Here is a 19,790-nt window from a genome sequence, read left to right as displayed (position 1 = left end):
TTCATGGTTTGTGTGCTCCATGGAACAAAGCAGTTCCCAAAAACGCTTTGGCACAAGTTTCTTCGGGGACTCAAGTTGCAATCCTAAATCTAAACCTGGATTTTTTATGCAAATATTTCAAAATACATTACGTTTTTAAAACAGCAGGTTTAAACAACCTACATCACATTTCAGCATTGTGTGAGTTTCACAATGTTGATTTTTTTTTGCCAACCCCAACAGCATGAGGCTGGTATTGTTTTCACCTAGTGAGTCTGTGTGTGTGTCATCATGGCAAAATGTGGTCCTGGAGATACCTACTGTAGCAGGAACTACCACATAATCAGTTTTGAGTACTTTGCCAGGTGTTTATGTCTGTGACCGTTCCCAATGCAGTTGCAGGACTTCCACAGATGTTTTATATTTGAGAGTTTAGAACTTTTATCAAATTGAGCTTATTGTCACTGTCAAATATTTAGCTATTCAAATTGAAATTTTTTTTTTAAACAAATGTCGGAATCGAAAATGAGTGATGGCCTATTAGTGCCACTGCCATGCATAAACATACCTGTTATCTTGCATACAATACTGAGCTATTAAAATAATTGACAGATTCATGTTATTTTAAACATACATGTAGTATGAATCGATAGAAAAAATGGGGGGGGATAAAAAAATTGTCTAATCAACCGAAAATCTATATAAAATAATAATAATGGATACTAATAATTAAAGGGACTATTTGTAACTTTCAGAAATGCTTGTTAACAGCGACACCTGTGGCCGTGAAATCAACGAAAGTCAGCATCGGGCTCGCGCTTGCTCGCTCTACATATACCTGAACGAGCATCGCTCAAAACAGTGAGGCGACACACGTCAGCTAAAACCACAATATCACTCTATATTTCAGCTGCTTGGCAGTAATGTTAGCTGACCAGACGAAGGTCTCTCCATGAACATGATTTAGATCTGATCCTAGTGTTGGCTTTTCCTGCATCGTTGCAGAGCGCCGTCACTTCACAAGACACGGGAAACCTCTGTTGGTCTGGAGGAGCTGCAGCATTTATTTCTGCCCAAACGTCCACTGTACATTCACTAGATATTCTCAGAGCTAAACTAACTAACTGAGCGCGTGTTCACGTCTAGAGGTGGAGCGAGCTGAGCGAGAACGCGTGCTGTCTGAGTGAAGGCGAGCAGGCAGAGGAGGAGAGACAGCGGCTACACGCGAACGCGCATATGCGAGCGCGCATGTGTCCCGACCCGGCACATTTATACGCTTAAAAAGTTACAAACAGTCCCTTTAAAAAAAAAAAATAAGAAGAAAATTTCGTGAGCCCCATGCAGTACCTCTGCGGACCCCCTAGGGGTCACGGACCCCCTGTTGAAGACCTCTGATCTAGAGTATTTGACATTTTCATGTGGAGCATGCTGTAAATATAGGCTATGGACACAAATGCAATGGGGAAACAAACAAATTGTTTATTCTCAATACTCATATACTCGTAACAGTATCATACACAGTGACTTCAACTGAAGGTGACGTGAACATAGTTACTGTATTGTACAAAATACAGTATATTGCACCTAGAGTCCTCTAACTCTCTCTTCAAAATTGGCCTCCATTGTTGTGCACAACAAAAAGAGCAAACCTGAATCCTATTTCTAAATGATCTAATTTGTTACAGGTGTTTTCACAGGTGCATTCTAGGTGCATGTGATTGATAATTGAGTGTAGGTATTTCAATGGCAGTGTTTAGCAGGCAACACACAAAGGGTTTTAGTTTTGAATTATGTGACCATGTGTAGTTATTTGAAAACAGTGTGTTTTGAATTTCAAACTTTTTTCTCTTGGCATTTATAAAAAACGGTATGAAATTAGTTTTAGGTAGAGAAATCAAAGAGGAAAAATATAAAAAATAGAGGAGAAACCAGAGGGAATCTGTCCTAATTTCGACAAATATCAGTTCATAAAACCCTATGGCAAAAGTGGACTTCCATGGCTAATCTGGCAGGTAGTCTAACAATCACTCAGGATCAGATTTATTATAAAATAGATATCTGCCAGAAATTAACTGCTGGTTATAATCTAGGCCTTCCTTTAGATTTCCATATTTTATTTGACAAGCTACGAAACAAAAACAACAGAAGACATGATTAAATGTTTGGGACGTGCACCATATGGAGAGGAGGTATGCATGAGTGTGTTTGTGTGGTGTGTTGGGGGGGTTGATAACATTCACTGAAGCGTAACACACACTTGGGAAACACTTAAGCTTGTTATTGTGTATTTTCCGGAGGTGGCATCATGGCATCATCCTAAACCTGCCAATTTACCTTTTACCCAGGGGGGTTGAGAGGGAACAAGGGGCCGGCTGGGCAAGCAAAGACAAGCAAGTGTCTCCAACAAGACTGATGACATCTGGGCCTGAGGCTACGAAATGAGAGCTCACCAGGTGTTGTGTTGGAAATTAATTAATTTTCAGATTTTAATGGAAGACGATCTCACCTCTTTCAAAACAAGCCACTCACATTAATTAGCAAGACTTCTAAAGTTCTAGAGTTATTATTCAATATCATCAACACTATGAAGTTTGATATTGAATAGAATAAAATCTTTAGGTTAAATGTGACAAATCTCTCAATGTCTATAATCAACACAATCTAACACTATGATTCTCAGTGCAATCACAAGGTGCTTATTGAAAACACAAATGGTTTTCCTAAGTGATAATTAAAAACACTCCAGAGTTATCATGTAGCTTTAAAACAACACACTCATTTTTTCCACATTTTAAAATTTTAATTTTAATTCAGATATATTGTACATAGTTTTTACAGTATTGTTTGTTTGTATTTTACTTGTACATTTCTTTTATTCTAAGTTTATGTTTCTTGATCTTTGTACTCCCTTTTATTTTCAATTTATGTTTCTCTTATGTTTATGTTATGCACCAATACACCAAAGCAAATTCCTTGTATGTGACAACCTACATAGCAATAAAACGGAATCTGATTCATCTATTTTTATTTGAAGCCAAATAAATATAACTGAAAAAAACATGTTCAATTTGTACTGCATGTCTTAATTGTCAACACAAAGTAGTAACGTATAAGCCTATATCCAGAAAATAAATGATATAACTTGTAATTCATTGGCTTAGGCTCATTGGCACATAATTCAAACAACTTTTCATCTTTGGATGTTATTTAATTAATATTGTCCTGCTGTAACACCTGGTCATCCGGATTGGGAGGCATGATCTGAACAGGTTTTTCTCCACAAGCACTTTCACATGTTTTTGTATTCATATATCCTTCAGAGAGGGGATTCAACCTGGTAACAGCACCAGCACCCCCAAACCATTAGAAATCGTCTGCCAATTGTGATATTGGTCAAGAGACACTCAGGCTTGTGGGCCTCTCTAGGTGTCAAAATGATTATCAGACAGCCAGGTCCCAGCAAACATGCCCACTGTGGGTAGGTGTGGGTTTACAGTGGGCAGCGTGGGCAGCGTGGGCAGAGGCAAACCCATACTAATCCCATGTGGGCCCCTGAGAGTTGGCCTACGCTGTGCCCACTGTTTGGGGCCTTTATGTGGTATTTTCCACAGAAAGCCCCCTGCACCAACAGCACAGCACCGTTAAAATATTGTTTAACATTTTAGATGCTCTAGGTCAGGGGTATTCTATATATATATTGACTGCCTGTTAATACACTTTTTTCATTTTGCAAGTTAATGAGGCACACTTGTATAGTTGGGTAGTTTGGGTATCTAAAGGCTTGACCATCTCATCGGGAGAGGAATTTCAGAAGTCCTCTGGATGACCTGCCTTTGTAGGCTGCATCCAGCCCCCGAATTTAGACACAGCTTTACTGGATTTAAATACATTATCCCTGTATTTGTCTTTATTAAAGTTATACCTTATTAAAAAAAAGTCAAGATTTTTGACAAATCAGGAAATAGTGTTTTAGAAAACGTTCACAAAACTCCATGAAAGACCTTAAATGAAAAGTTCCTATAATGACCCACCATGAACCGACAAAACTAGTTTGAGCAGGTTTTGCTAACAGCACAATGTCTTTATTGGGGTCAGTTATTCCTGGAGTCCCACAGTAATTATACCCTATTTTAAGACACATAAGTACCCTGGAGCTTGTTGGAGGCTGGTCAAGGACCACCAAGTGTCACCACCTAGGCGCACAAAAATCTCTGGCTGATTTGAAGTGTTTTGACGGAAAAGCTTTCTTTCTGGTCTACCAAAATCGTATCTTTTTATATTTTGATTTATATTTTTCTTTTTATCATTTTACATTTCTTGATGTTTCTTATATCTTATCTTATATGTTGGTCCATTTCAACCTTTATACTTGTATCTCTTATTTTGCATTTATGTATTAATTTGTATTTACATTTATATTTGTCTCTTAATGTGTGTTTGTTTTATTACCTTACTTTATACTTTTGAGTATTGTGCTTTCATTGTATTGAAAAGAGCACTTTGTAAACACTTTCTTCTTCTTGATAATAATAATAATAATAATAATAATAATAATAATAATAATAATAATAATAACAATTATTATTATTTTATTATTATTATTAATATAAAGAAAATATAACACTACTATTAGTAATAAACATCATCATCATCAATAGCAGCATCATTTCAAACATTATTGCAGTTGCACAATATTTCCAGGAGATGGCAACATTGTCCATGTTATGGCTATGCTTCATAGTTTACAAAGCAAAGACTAATGTGTGATGGTGTGTGCATACTTGTATTATGACATTGTGGTGACAAAAATGTTTTCACAAGGTTGACCATTAGATTTATTCATATATAAATGACAGAATATAGGAATGAATGAATTAAGATGAATTGTGAAAGTGTACAAGGGTTTAGAACATTATGATGGAAGTATATGATGGCCATCGCCATGCTCACTTATGTCTCATAAGTTGAACAGCAATTTTTTTGGTTTGATACCATTTGTTATACAGCTTTGGTGCTAAATTTAACCATTTGTACCATTCGAGAATTGATAAAAATGATCAATAATCCCTCTACAATACCACATTAAGACACTTAGACCTTGAGGAACACCATAGAAAAAGCCATGCTGTGATTTGGTATCAAACTTTTGATATTTGGAGATTTCTTTAAGAATTGCATATTTCGGTGATTGGATGGCGAGCACTTCTGTTCTGGAAACTGCTCAGAAACTCCCCATCCATCCTCTGAATATTCTAGGTCTGTAGTTTGTGGTTGTAAAGTTTCATGAGGCTGTGATTATCCTAGAGGTCACAAGAGGTCATTTCATACAGTGAGGTCAAGTTTCAAAAATGGTCTCACTACAATGAAATGGCCACTATAGATACTAACATCATCAAACATGAATACAGTTGGGCTCATTGGATCCACAAGAGTATCAGCTTAACAGTGATACCCAATTTATGTCTGTAAAGGGGAGACTCGTGGTTACCCATAGAACCCATTTTCATTCACATAACCTGAGGTCAGAGGTCAAGGGGACCCTAGCATGCTATGGTTGGTTCCAATAGATGCCTTTTAGTTTCATATGATGAAACCGAGCCCGCTACAGCCTCTAATCTCAGCCGGGATCGCCAGCAATCCCGCGGGTCTCATTGGGGTAAGGGGATCATGATGAAACAGCCATGACGGGGAGTTTCCAGTGTAAGCTGAGAGGATAGGTGCGGTGTGTGGATGTAGGCTGGAGACACTGTGAACTCCAGAGGGAGTTTGTTAGTTCGTTAGAGCGCTTGTGAGCGGGAAGAGCCTGAGGTGCAAGTCATGGTCAGGCCTGAGGCACATGCACTTCACCACATGCTCCAATCAGCCCCCAAAGGACATAACCTCTGGAGAGGTCCAAAGTGTTTCATAAACTAACAGGCATCTCTACAAACACACAAACAACAATTTCTTTTTTAATTAAAGAGGGCATAAGAGGCATATCAGCTGTCTATTAAACATCCCTTTGACTGAAAAATAACAATAACACCAAATTAAATATCACATGGCCCAATGCCTTGCTAAATCAGGTGTGTTAATTTGTTTATTTTGATCAGTTGTCAAAAGTGTAACTTTAATTCCCTTATCTGAATGCAGAGTTCCCTAAAAATGATGTAACATGCATGGTAAAGAAAATTAAATTTAAATGTGCCAAAATCATTTAAAACAAATTATGGATGGATTATATTATATAAACAGTTAAATCTAGACATGTCTATTTGGTCAAATAATCAAAAACAGCCCACATTAGTATTAAGATGTCTGATCACTGTTTGTCTTTGTGATTGCATTATTTCAAATGTCAATTATCCTAAAAATTACAGTAGTTTAAGCTGTATTTCAATGAGCCGCAGGAGTACGTCATTAGACTTAGATGTACTTTTGAGCTTTTATTATTTTATCATTATGTTAGCATGCTTACACTTACAACAATTGATCCCTACCACACTGCTGTTACATTTTGCATGTTAAATCTCGGCTGTTCTTCAGTGACACCTGTTGGACATTTAATATATTGTAATTGTGATAATGTATTCAAATTGAACTACTTCTTTAATGCTGCTGTAGGTAGAAATGGAGCAAATATAATTCAAAAAGTTATTTTCATAAAACGGTTAATTATATCCTGACAGCAGTGCCCCCTTCCCCATTATATTCTTTGCAACACTGAACTTAGGAGACATACACTGGGACAAAAGTGATTCATGGATGGAAAAGGAGGAGAAATTAACTAGAGGATACATATGATAACTTGTATGAGAGTGAAACCCAGGACACTGAATTTCTGCTGTAGAGGCTCAAACACGTTAATCACTTTACAAACAGGAATTGAGGCCCTAAAGGCCATTAACAGCACTATAGAACCCAGTACTCAGGCATCACACACAGGTGATACAATCTGAAAAAAGATTAAAGAAGGTTTGACTTGTTCAGTACATTTGTCTTGTTTTGTCTCTTTGTTGCATCTTTTCTATGCAGACAGCATGATTACCAAGTAATAATTGGATATCCTATATGACAACTAAATAGTGTCATCATGAATGATTTGGATCTTAAACATACAGTATAAAGGGGTATTATTCATTATTTTGTTCTCATTTGTTGTATTCTATGTCTCAATAGCTAAGCATTATATAAATTGTTTGTGAAAAGGTATAATGATGTTGCATCTTTTGCACATCAATTTTCAGTGCTGTAGCACAAACACAATCTCAGTCACTCTCAATGCATTCATTGCAGTTTCAGAGAGCGAAATGTCACATGAGACCAAAACTATCTGCATGCTCAGACACCACTGACAGGAAGTGAGAAAATACTGTAGGCCTGGCTCTTGAATTATCCTTTTTTTTTTTAAATAACTTTTGGGGCGGCAGTAGCTCAGTCCACAGGGACTTGGCTTGGGGAGGGTCGCCGGTTCAAGTCCCCGCATGGACCAAGTATTGAGCGTGAACTGGTAGCTGGAGAGATGCCAGTTTGCCTTTTGCCCTTGAGCAAGGCACCAAGCTCTGACATCTCTCCATTAATACATGTCTATAGGTCCTGTTTGTGCACGTGTGTATTTCAGGCCTGTGTACTGTGTGTAAAAAATAACAGAGTGAAAAAATGTAGTTTCCCCTCAGGGGATTAATAAAGTGCCTTCATGCTTCTTTTGGTAACACTTCATTTTATATGGCCACAAATTTCATGGTAATTAGGTGATAATTAGCAAGTAACCTATTTGAAATTTCTTTGGAATTACTGCCAAATTACCCCCATATTTACCTTGATATTTATTATAAACATTATCTAATAATAATATGCTAAATTAGCATATAATCGTTAAAACAGGGCCCTATAGGCTTGAGAAGCGGCTGTGTGCTGCTTTTCATCGGAGGTGGAAAACCAAAATTAATAGAAGACACTTCTGATCAGGCACACATCTCACCATTGTGCGACTTATTGTCTACACACATGTAACCTGGTAGCTAATGTAATGATTCAGGGAGTTTTTTAAGAAATTTCAAATAAGTTATTTGCAAATATTTATTTATTTATCAGCAGACATGGACATAAGGCATATCAATTAACTTTGTATTCTTTTTCTGGAAATGTATTAAATAAATAACAAGCTATTTGGAAATAGCAGATATGCTTATTAAATATTGTTTATAATAAAGTAATTTTCGATAGATTTTGAGGTAAATATTGGGGTAAATTTCAAATAGGTTACTTGCTAATTATCACCTAATTACCATTACATTTGCGGATCTGTAAAATTAAGTGTTACCGATAAGAATATTCAGTTGTGCTGTACAAATAGTTTCCGTTTTTTACATTCACATTTTAACATTATGGACGTGAAATTTATACTTTTTTCCTCCTCAAAGAGACTTCTCACTATACTATATTTAATGTGTGACTGGCCTAACTAATCAACCTTTAGTTATTTGTATACAGGTTAAAGATAACTTACATTACACCCTGTTGTTAGGCTTCAGTGTGGTTACAGTAGACAGATGAGTATTCAGTTGGATTTCTTAGGCTCTGTGGTTTAAATATGTTTTTACCTAAGGTCAAGAGGCTTTCCAACCATCAGATGTGGTTGCCTGGTGTTGTAGACACTATTAAAATCCACAAAAATGTATTATTTATTTACCATCGTATTGCCTGAATCAAAGTGTTCATAAGTAAGATGGAACAGTTCTATAAACACTCTCTGGTGGAGAATATTCATAGCAGGGAGGTTTGAATGATAGTTCATTTATAATTTGAGATATGCAAGTCTGTGTGTACGTACACAAACAGTTTATACTATAACTGATACGCAGAGGCCCAACTGGCCTGATTCTAACTAGCACTGGTATCTGCAAGACTGCTGTGCACGAGTCAACAGAATATAGAAACTTGTTTAGCTCACTGAGAGTTTCTGAATGAGTCTCTCTCTTGTGTTAAAATATTACAAGCTGTCTTTATTTTACATACAGTTTAAGGTTCTAGATAAATGAGAGTGACAGACTAGGCACCAAGTGTTTTAATTATGTTTAATTAAGAATGAACGACTTCCTGATACGTTGATTCATACACTGACTCAATGATTCATTTTGAAATGATTACGTCTCTGTAATGTGTACTGCACAGCAATTGTGTGTAATAGAGTTTACTGTGGATGTGCAGTTTTGTACTGTGATGTGAACTACTATGGTGAATATTTTTTCATGGCTGTGAATAACAACACAAAAAAGACTGCACATTTCATGCAATATTTAAATTTTATTTCTGTTTTCTTTATACATATTGTTTAAATGCAAACATGTGTTTTTCAATTCAATTCAATTCAATTGAAAGTGCTTTTATTGGCATGAAAGTTTAAAAAAACAATATTGCCAAAATATCAAAATACACAAGTATACAATAATATTTATATCAATATTAACACAACATTAAAAGTTTTATATATGAATGATATACATACAGTAAAACAATTAGATTTCAACAAATCAATGTGTGTGTTTAATTAAATAAAACAAAATTAAAATAAAATAAAATAAAATAAAATAAAATAAAATAAAATAAAATAAAATAAAATAAAATAAAATAAAATAATTTTTGTTATGTTCAAGTTGAACATTGAAGTTCATTCTTGATTTAAGGACACATCTACAGTGATAAGTTAAATACAACAACATTTATTTTCAAGTCAGCTGAGTTGTTGATATACAGACATCATAAGGACATTTTAGTGCAGAGCTAAAACTTGTTTTTCATTTAAGCTAGTGAATCAACCCTTTTTTTAAATTATTTTGTGTACTTACAGTATGACTTGAAAATTGGAATTTCCTCAGAAATTACTATATTTTAAGTATGTATGTATAAACTAATTACAGACATAGAAAAAAAAATACAAACAAATATAGTGCTGCGATTTAACAAATAAATCAAAGGGCTCTTGGGGTCACTTTACCCAACAGATGTTTCTTTGTATTGTTCTCAGGCTTTAATAAAATGATGTAGCACTTGGGCAAAAAAATACAAAACAGCATTCCATAACTGGAGGCTAAAATAGCAAATATCTCCACAGCCACAGTGAACTTCCCAGGAGAGCTGGCATAAGCTGGGATAAATGTGATCCAGACTGCACAGAATATCAGCATGCTGAAAGTGATGAATTTAGCTTCATTGAAATTATCAGGCAGCTTTCGAGCCAAAAAAGCGATTACAAAACACAACACAGCTAGGAGCCCTATGTATCCTAACACAGCCCAGAACCCTACAGGTGATCCCAGGGCACACTCTAGTATAATCTTCTCGTTATAGTGGTTCATATTTTTGAATGGAAAAGGAGGGTTGATTGTCAGCCAAAGTATGCAAATTAAAACCTGTATGAGAGTGAAACCCAGGACGCTGAGCCTCTGCTGTGCAGGCCCAAACCATTTCATCATATTACTACCTGGAAATGTCGCTTTAAAGGCCATTAACACCACTATAGTTTTCCCTAGAACACAAGAGATGCAGAGGACAAAGGTAATGCCGAACGCTGTGTGTCGCAGCATGCAGGACCACTCAGAGGGCCGGCCGATGAAGGTCAGAGAACACAGGAAACATAGAGTCAAGGAGAAGAGCAGCAGGAAGCTCAGCTCAGAATTGTTGGCCCTTACGATAGGAGTGTGCCTGTAGTGGAAAAATATCAGGGCTATAGTCATCGCCAGGCAGGCGCCGAAGACAGAAAAGGTGACCAACAGTATACCCATCAGTTCCCTGAAGGTGAGGAACTCAATAGCTTTCAAGTCACAGTGATTCCTCTCTTCGTTGGACTTGTACTCGGGGAGGCATTTGTCACATTTCACTGCATCTGAAAGCATAAATATGTTTAGGCTGTACAGCGCGCACATCTTCAGGTAGACCAGTAAAGTGTTGGCGGTGATTTTACCCAACAGAAAGCCTACGAGCGCTAGAGTAAAGGCTAGGAATCCCGCTGTCTCACTTGTGCTGTTGCTGAACTCCCCATCAGCACAGGCGATGCAATCGAAACAGCAGATAGGCTTGCCCTTGACGAAAGCCCGGCGGGTCCCTGGCAAGCAGCTCTCACTGCAAACAGACCTCGGTACCTGCATCACAGTGACAGCATTAAAAAATGTGTTTTGTCAAAGAATTGTTTATCGCTCATGATAAAAGGAAGAATGTTACGTTAAAAAAGCTCATGGCTGTCTAGAGTTACTTACTTCCAGATTCTCGCCTGCCCAGATAGCTCTCACATCTAGTTTCATCTCAAACTGCTGACCCTCAGGCTGGGAGGCATCGTAGAAACCAATGGTTTCAAAGACTATGTAATCCGTCTCATCCATCTGCCAGTTTACCAGTGCGTAACGTGCCACAGGGTCGCCGAACTCATCAAAGAACACATTTTCACCAATCTTAGTGGTGAAATTGACCTGCGTTAGGTAGTGCAGCACCTGCAGGGAAACAGAGATGCTGTTATTTAACTACATAATCCTACAGTAGTTTTGATTTAGGCTCAGAATTTTGTTTTCATGTTTACCTGCCATGGTTGAACATTTTCCCTATCAGCACAAGTATTGTTCTCAAAAGGCCCCTTTCCATCTTTGCAGGTAAACAACATGTGCAACGCTTGAGCGACAGCATACGTGGCCTTGTAAACATTATTCAGCAAACTGGCATCTGAAACATCTGTGAAGCGTGTGTTCGTGTCCCACAAAGACTCTTTCCCAGTGCACGGGGCTGCGACTGAACCCTCTGCTTGGGGAGTCAGGGTGCAGCCGAACACCGTCTCCCACAACTCCACCAGTCCCTGGTCCCCCGGCGTGGTGGAGGGCCGGCTGTTAGCCAGGAACTCCTGCAGCCCGGGGATGTGAGCATTTAGCGCCGCAAAGCCCACCGCCCCCTGCACCACGGCGTAGTTCACCGGAGAGGCAATGTAGCGATAGGTGATCCAGCCCTCGCTGCCCACCCACTGCAGGCCTGTCACATTCTGAGCGTGAAGCTCCTTAATAAGTATGTCGAGGTCTGTGCCGTCAGCAAACGCCACTATCACCTTAGAGGTGGATTTCTTTATAATGTCCACCACCTCTAGGAACCACTTCCTGGGATCAGTTCTGTAAATAGCCACCGAGTACTCGACACACACGCCTTCCCTTTCTGCTGCTTCCAGGAAAGTGGCCATGCCGCCGTTCCCATAGTCACTATTAGTTCTAATAGCGCCTACCCAGGTCCAGCCAAAGTGTTTCACAAGCTTTGCTAGGGCTTTGCTCTGGTAAATGTCACTAGGTATGGTTCTGAAGAAAGATGGATAGTCTCTTCTGTTGCTAAGACATGCACAAGTGGCTGAATGACTGATCTGAAATACAAGTAAAACAGAGAAATTGCTATTTTTCGTAGATGCCTTCAATGCCCACACATGTAATAAAACATTTTCACTCATTCAACAACACAAATTCACTTGACAGTTTGTGTGCTGAGAGCGTGCATGCCCCCCGACACTCACCACAGGTATATGGAAGGGTCCCATGGTGCGTGCAATACCTATTGTAGAGGTAGATGTGGTTTCCCCTATGACAGCGTGCACATTTGTGAGTTTGCTACATCTGCCTTCCCCACTGTCATACCTATTCATCAGGTTTAGCGACGCCCTGATGGACAGAGGGATGCTGGGGCAGGAGTCGAAGATCCTGTAACCCAGCGTCACTCCCGGCAGCATCTCTGAGCTGTTGTTGATCTCCTCTATGGCAAATATCATAGTGTACGCGTACTGAAGCTCTCCTGGGTCCAGTCTTACAAATAAAAGAGAGGGATCAAATTGTACAATTTGTGAAAAATACAGGATTTATACGTACGGTAAAACATGACTAAACAATACATATTGTCAAAAGATTTTCATTTTTTCATCCCTCTCTTACCCTTCACACTGGATTGTTCCCGGGTTGACTTGGTGAGCTGGATTGACACTGACTGGGTTCTGATGGAAGGAGAAAATGCCTCCAATGTTGATGTCTCCCTCCTTAGAAAACTGAGACCGTTCTTTTGTGCCATATGTTTGACACATGGGCTTCCCTCCTCTGACAGCCAGAAGAGAAAGAAGCAGCAGATCTGCTATCAGCAGCATCATAGCTCACCTCAATATTTACTACCCAAGGCCCAAAGATAAAACCCCTCAACTCTGACCATTTTATAGGCTTTTTTCTTCTAGCTATCACAGAGCCACAGGAACCTAGGGGCAACCTATGTGAATACTGTGTTTCTGTCCACCAATGGCAGCGCTTGTGGTGTGACGGAGAGGTAAATGGGCCTATTAGAGGGCCTACTACATGTATGTCATCTTTGTTTTTGGCATAACTAATTCCTTGCAATAATAATTTTTAGAAACCTGCGTCCATGGGGATATCTGAGCTGTTGTTGTGTATTGGATATTATATTTCCTTTTTTTATTTTTTATTTTGAGCTAGGTGTTAATTAATATAACACTTTAGGTTTTAAAGAGCTGAACTCTATTCAACACATACAATTTGTCATTGAGAAATCATTCTGCGTAAAATGGCCAAAGTTAAACCAAATCTGAAACGGTGCATTTTAAAGCTGGAGTGGGTAGAATTGGAGCAAATATTAAAACAAATTATTTTTATAAAACGGTCAATATATCCTGACACTAGTTCATGAGTCAGGTAATCTGAAATAAATCATGGGCCTCTGTGTCCTCCGCTGCTCCTAATGGCATCTGCAAGATTTCACAGACCGGAGGAAAACGACCAATCAGAGCCGAGCTGGAGACTTGCCGTCTCTGAGCAGCTGCCAATCACTCGCAAAATCTGATCGAACTGTCAAACTAGGCAGCGCTGATTAAAATATGAATCAATATTCTGTTACTGTAATGCCTATTTCTTGCCTCATGTTTTCAGAAACATCTTGTAGTGTACTGTTTAGCTGTAAAATTAGAGAGTTTGTGACCCGGCAGCCATGTTAAGATCAGTTGAGGAAATAACAAGCACCGCCCACTAGCCGGAGCAAACTTTCTCATTTTACAGCTAAACATTTTACAGCTATATTTGATCAGCGCTGCCTAGATCGACTGTTTGATCGGAGTTTGCGAGTGATTGACAGCTGCCTCCATTGAATGAACAGCCAATAGGAACGCTCTCTCTTTGCCAAAGTCTCCTGTCACGGGATCGTCACCTGAAAACAGAGCCATGAGGAGGTGCAGAAGTCTATTTTTCTCTCAAAACACTTGAATTACAAAATGCTGAAAGATTATTATGGAATTTTTGCCCAATGATGCCAAAAATATTATGCCTTCTGCCGCTTTAATGCATGCTGCTGTGTTTCCCTTTCCCGTATTATAAATGTATGCATTTATTCAGGTATTTAGTTCAGTATGGCTGAGATTTTTCAATTTAGAATTCAGCTTCAGGAACGGAAATGCACTGAAATTGTTTATCGCATTTAAAAAAATAAAACTGCAAATATGGCCAGTCTAAGTGCTCTGCTCATGGCCTGCAAGGTCATGATCTATAGTCTTTAATAAATTAAGCTTAAAACAGCATTCATACATTTTAGTGTTACTATTCTGCATACTCACTAAAAGTGAATCTGATTCTCCCCATCATTTGTTTTTTAGTGTTTCTCTCCGGTTTTAACAGTAAAATATAACATTTTGGAGCAAATATACAGAAGAGCAACCCAAAGCTAGAGGCAAGAATAGCAAATATCTCCACAGCCACAGTGAACTTCCCAGGAGAGCTGACATACGCTGGGATAAATGTGATCCAGACAGCACAGAATATCAGCATGCTGAAGGTGATGAATTTAGCCTCATTGAAATTATCAGGCAGCTTTCGAGCCAGAAAAGCGAAGACGAAGCAGAGCACAGCCAGGAATCCTATATACCCCAGCACAGCCCAGAACCCGATAGGTGAACCTAAATCACACTCTAGAATAATCCTTTCAGTGGCATGAGCTGTATTTTTGTAGGGGAATGGCGGGGCAAGAGTTAACCACAGAACACAAACTAACACCTGCAGTAAAGTACAGCTAAGAACGCTTGTTCTCTGAAGTGGAGCAGAGCATCGAGGAACTGTGTTCGCTGGCCTTTTGGCCTTAAAGGCGTTCACCACCGCCATGGTTTTAGCCAAGATACAAGACATGCACAGGGCAAAGGTGATGCCAAAAGCTGTGTGTCGCAGCATGCAGGACCACTCAGAGGGCCGGCCGATGAAGGTCAGAGAGCACAGGAAACACAGAGTCAAGGAGAAGAGCAGCAAAAAGCTCAGCTCAGAGTTGCTGGCTTTGACGAGAGGTGTGTGACGAAAGCGAAAGAATACACATGACACCACCAGTGTTAAACCTGCTCCGAACAACGAGAAAGCAGCGAGGAGGACGCCCATGGTTTCTCCATAAGATAGGAACTCGATCACCTTTGGAACACACTGGCTGTGATCTTCATTTGACCAGTACTCCAGTGGACACCGCAAACACTCGGCAGAATCTGAATGGAAAAATATGGAACGCTGAAATGTGCTATGAGAGCAGAGATCATATTAAAATAAGCCATGGCTGTACAGAGCTCAACATGAGGTTTCCAGAAGTGAAAATCCCATTCATATTCTGAATCAAGGATTTTATTATTAACCACAATGTTGTAATCATCCAATGTAGACTTACCACGAGCTACGTAACGGATAATGTACAGGGAGCCGGTATAACTCCGACAGGGCGAAGCAGAGGGGTCTTGCATCGCCCTGCTTCGCGTTTTGGTTAATTTCACTACAATGACCTGCTAGCTGTACATTATCCTGTTTATTACACAGCTACTTAATTAAGAAAATCAATAATTTGAAACAAAAACAGTCCACTGGAGTCCGACATCAGAACTGCGTCCATAACAATGGTCTGTTAAACATTGCAACGCTCTGCTATAAAGAAATAACAGACCGTAGAAAGCCATGATTGACCAATCAGAATTGAGTATTCAACAAAGCTGTGTAATAAGAGATTGTCAATGATGGTAGGCTATATCCTCCTGTAGAAGCCACAAGTCCATATGTAAAAATAGGGATGTGAATTGATTAAAATATTTAATCGTGATTAATCCCAATTTTTTATTTGTTCATAAATGTACCTTAAAGGGAGATTTGTCAAGTGTTTAACTTTGTCTCAGTGCGCTGACTTGACTATGACTTGCCCAAAACTGCATGTTATTATCATAAAATGGGCATTTCTGCAAAGGAGAGACTCGTGGGTAACCATAGAAGCCATTTTGATTCACATATCTTGAGGTCAAAGGTCAAGGGAACCCTTTGAAAATGGCCAAGACAATATTTTCTCGCCAAAATTTTGCGGAAGTTTGGAGCATTAATAAGCCTCCTTCACGACAAGCTAGGATGGCAAAATGATTTTCTAGTTTCATATGATACCAGTATCTTCACTCTAGCTTTAAAACTGAGTCCGCTACAACCTGAAAATTGCAAGCTGTGTTAATGCATTAAAGAAATTAGTGGCGTTGAAATGAATTTGCGTGAAAGCATTATTAGCACGTTAACTATGACAGCCCTAGTACACAGTCTTGTACCTATGCCTTTTTTCAATTTTCAAATATTATTTTTGTTCTGAATCAAATATTTTATGGTCGCGATTCATTTCGTAGCTGGTTGCATTGGTTCCATTCTTAAAACTCTTTATATGAGGAATTTCTGAAATGTCAATGGAGTGAATGAACGGGAAATTCACTTCCCGAAACGGAGCTGTTCAAAAAATGGGCAGTCAGTGTTGAACTGTATTTAGAGACCGATAGAGATACTGGACAGAATATATTTTGTACAAATATCACATGATAAATTACAGACAGGAAAGTTTCTACTCACTGCTGGAGTTGCTGATCTCTCCATCTGCACAGGCGATGCAGGAGAAACAGCAGATGGGTTTGCCTTTAATCACAGCCTGCCGGAAACCTGGCAGACAACTCTCACTGCAGACAGACTGTGGCCTCTGTAATAACACCACAACTCATCAGTTGTTCATAGTTTGTTGCCCCTGTAATCCAAAAATTTAATTTACCTCCAAAACAATGCGGAATTTATCAATTTTTAATGAAGGAAATGACTCAGGGAGCAGTTATCACTTTTAAAATCACAATTGTTATTGAATTATATAAGTATTATTATATAAGTATTTCATGTTTGTTTGGTACCTTTGGGGATCCGGCAGCCCATGTTGTGTTTATTCCGTTCATAATAAACTGCTTTCCATTCGGTAGTGAGGCATCGTAGCTCCCTACAGCCACAAACACAATATCTCCTGCTTGGTTTCTCTGCCAGTTCACCAGCTCATAAGTTGCTGCAGGGTCTCCGTTTTCATCAAAACCCACAGTTTCTCCTGACTGAAGAGTAAAATTCACATCTTGGAGGTGTTTCACAATCTACCAACAGAGAAAAATGGTGAATAACTTAAAGTACAGGGTTATGAGTTCAAATTATTTACTTAATTCTTGAAGGCGACCTTTAACCTGTTTTGGCTCTAAAAAATCTTTCCAGATACAGGACTGATTCACCGCTTCACCACTTTGTCCACATTTCAACATGTTGTGCATGGCATGAGCCACAGCATACACAGCCTTATACACGTTGTTGGAAATCCTTAGCTCTGACACATCTGTGAAAAGATTGTTGATGTCCTCTAGTCTCTCAGAACCAGAGCACTGGGCCTGACCATGCAGACTGGGTTGGAAACTGCAACCAAATGTGGCTTCCCAGAACTCTCTCAGCAGATTATTACGAGGGTCTTGACTTGGGTTAACCTGCAAAAGAAACTCTCGCAGGCCCGGGATCTTTGCTTTTCTGATGGTGAAGCCCAGAGACCCTGTGAGGATTCCAGAGTACCCCTTGGTGGCCAGATAGCTTGATGTAATCCAGGACTCGCTGCCCACCCACTGCAGCCCAGTTAAGTTCTGCTTCAGAGCTTCCTTAAGCAGCATTTCCAGCCCCTGGGAGATGAAGGCAACTAAAACCTTTGCACTGCCGCTTTGGATCACTCTGACCACCCTGGCAATATGCCCACTGGGGTCAGTGCTTGAGATGGCCTCTGAGTACTCAATACAGACCCCCTCCTGCCTTGCAGCTGTGATAAATGTTTCCATGCCATTGTTACCATAGTCATTGTCACTTCTAACTGCCCCAACCCATGTCCAGCCAAAGTGCTTTACCAGTTTTGCCAAGGCTCTGCTCTGATAGTAGTCACTAGGGATGGTTCTGAAGAAGGAGGGGTACTCCTTTCTGTTACTCAGACAAGCACAAGTGGCAAAGTGACTGATCTAATAGAAAAGAAAAGGAGGGAAAAAATGTATAACATTGGAGGATAAGTAATAACTGACAAAAGGTAGACTTTTGACTTAATCTGCTGCATCTGTGCAAACCCTGTCAACCTTAATCCTGACCTTAAAGCCCTGAAATGAACCATAATACTACCAGAATTCAGTCTTTGTTGGTGGTCCCTTCATGCTAAGTTATAAAAAGGAATATGGTAAAATCAGTCAAAAAATAAATAGAAATATGACACATATTTACCATTGGTATTTGGAAAAGCCCTGCAATTCGTAGCATTGCAATGGTTGAAGAGGAGTCAGATGGTCCGATGATGGCATGAACAGATGACTGGCCAGAGCAGCTTTGACCCAAAGTCCTTTCCTGCCCATTCATTAGACCCATCATCACACTCGTTGAAGACTGTGTTGAACCACATTTGTCAAACACCTTATAACCAATTGAGATATTAGGCAGCAGAGAGCTGCTATTATTGATCTCCTGGATGGCAAAAATCATTGTTTGGGCGAATTGAAATGATCCCATACTTATCCTGAAAAGAGTGAGAACAGTTTTAACTAACATCTTTTCGACTTTTCTTCTGTGAAGTAAGAAAACAAATGAGAAGGAGACAACAAACAGTACCCGGAGCATACTATAGGTTCTGGAGCATTTGTGAAGGAGGGCGGAGGCTGCAGTATTGAATTGTGGATGTAGAAAACTCCTCCAATAGTGATATCTCCTTCCTTAGATAACAGAGGAAACTCTGGCCTCCCCAGCATCTCACAGAGCACCATGTCTTCCTCTGCTCCAAAGGCTCCCACAAAAAGCACAAACAGTAACATGACATAGGCACAGTCACACATCTGGTACAAACAGGCACACACTAACCTGTATACGCTGTGATGAGTTCTTCTACCGCTGACCAACAGGTGCGCCTCTTGTCATGGGCAGAGCTTTATACTTCTGCAGATGGTCCTCTTATCGAATCATTGTATAATGATGTCATATCGCTTTGTTGTTCTTTTAGATGATTCTGTTTCTAAGACCATTATGTCATTATTACTCTAAGTTAAAATGTAGGGGGGAGTGATGATGGAAACACAGAATTTAAACATATTTTAGCTGCAAACTGAGGATATCAAGAAGTTTGTTTTGAAGCTAAAGATTTTTTTTATTTGACAAATCTTCAACAATGAAAAGGGAAAAATAGAAAAAAGAAAAGCTGGGAATCAAACTCAATAATCAGGAGAGTATTTGGAGAATCACTATAGAATAATTGTTATTCAGACAAATATGGTGAACAAAAATTTGAAACTTGTCCAGCCGGCTCCTCGGCACCGTAATGCCGGCAGCACATGCAGATCGGTGCCCATCTGAATCCATGCCACCGGGTAAGCAGAGCAGATTTAGAGATGGGTGGCAGACTGAAACAGAGTTGGTGATTGTTGAAAAGACTAACCAAGACGGTTTTAGTGACTTTTATTTGTTTCTGTT

At 39.3% G+C, this 19,790-nt stretch overlaps 2 protein-coding genes across 2 annotated transcripts; both read right to left on the bottom strand.

The window, feature by feature from the left end:
• Positions 1–9,929: 9,929 nt before the first annotated feature.
• LOC119491601 (extracellular calcium-sensing receptor-like) lies at positions 9,930–13,114 on the bottom strand. The gene is made up of 6 exons (XM_037775746.1): positions 12,906–13,114; positions 12,494–12,779; positions 11,531–12,346; positions 11,214–11,444; positions 10,976–11,099; positions 9,930–10,843 (listed from the first exon to the last, which is right to left on the bottom strand). The coding sequence occupies exons 1-6, from the start codon at positions 13,112–13,114 to the stop codon at positions 9,930–9,932; spliced, it is 2,580 nt and encodes an 859-aa protein (XP_037631674.1).
• A 1,156-nt stretch (positions 13,115–14,270) lies between these two features.
• On the bottom strand, positions 14,271–19,105 carry LOC119491756 (extracellular calcium-sensing receptor-like). The gene is made up of 6 exons (XM_037775965.1): positions 18,939–19,105; positions 18,558–18,846; positions 17,501–18,304; positions 17,186–17,413; positions 16,860–16,983; positions 14,271–15,484 (listed from the first exon to the last, which is right to left on the bottom strand). Exons 1-6 carry the CDS (start codon positions 19,088–19,090, stop codon positions 14,562–14,564), a joined length of 2,520 nt encoding a protein of 839 aa, XP_037631893.1. The 5' UTR covers positions 19,091–19,105; the 3' UTR covers positions 14,271–14,561.
• Positions 19,106–19,790: the final 685 nt, after the last annotated feature.

This window comes from Sebastes umbrosus, chromosome 7 (assembly GCF_015220745.1).
Source record: "Sebastes umbrosus isolate fSebUmb1 chromosome 7, fSebUmb1.pri, whole genome shotgun sequence".
In the NCBI taxonomy this organism is placed as follows: domain Eukaryota; kingdom Metazoa; phylum Chordata; class Actinopteri; order Perciformes; family Sebastidae; genus Sebastes; species Sebastes umbrosus.
This window is presented reverse-complemented; position numbering and strand designations above follow the sequence as displayed.

Excerpts from the sequence above, each read along its gene's own strand:
- LOC119491601 (XM_037775746.1), bottom strand. The coding sequence starts at position 13,114 with ATGATGCTGCTGATAGCAGATCTGCTGCTTCTTTCTCTTCTGGCTGTC. Across the intron at positions 12,347-12,493 it reads GACCCTTCCATATACCTGTG|ATCAGTCATTCAGCCACTTG; the intron begins GTGAGTGTCGGG and ends CTTGTATTTCAG. Across the intron at positions 11,100-11,213 it reads GGGCAGGCGAGAATCTGGAA|GTACCGAGGTCTGTTTGCAG; the intron begins GTAAGTAACTCT and ends ACTGTGATGCAG.
- LOC119491756 (XM_037775965.1), bottom strand. The coding sequence starts at position 19,090 with ATGGTGCTCTGTGAGATGCTGGGGAGGCCAGAGTTTCCTCTGTTATCT. Across the intron at positions 18,847-18,938 it reads GAACCTATAGTATGCTCCGG|GATAAGTATGGGATCATTTC; the intron begins GTACTGTTTGTT and ends CACTCTTTTCAG. Across the intron at positions 18,305-18,557 it reads GGCTTTTCCAAATACCAATG|ATCAGTCACTTTGCCACTTG; the intron begins GTAAATATGTGT and ends CTTTTCTATTAG.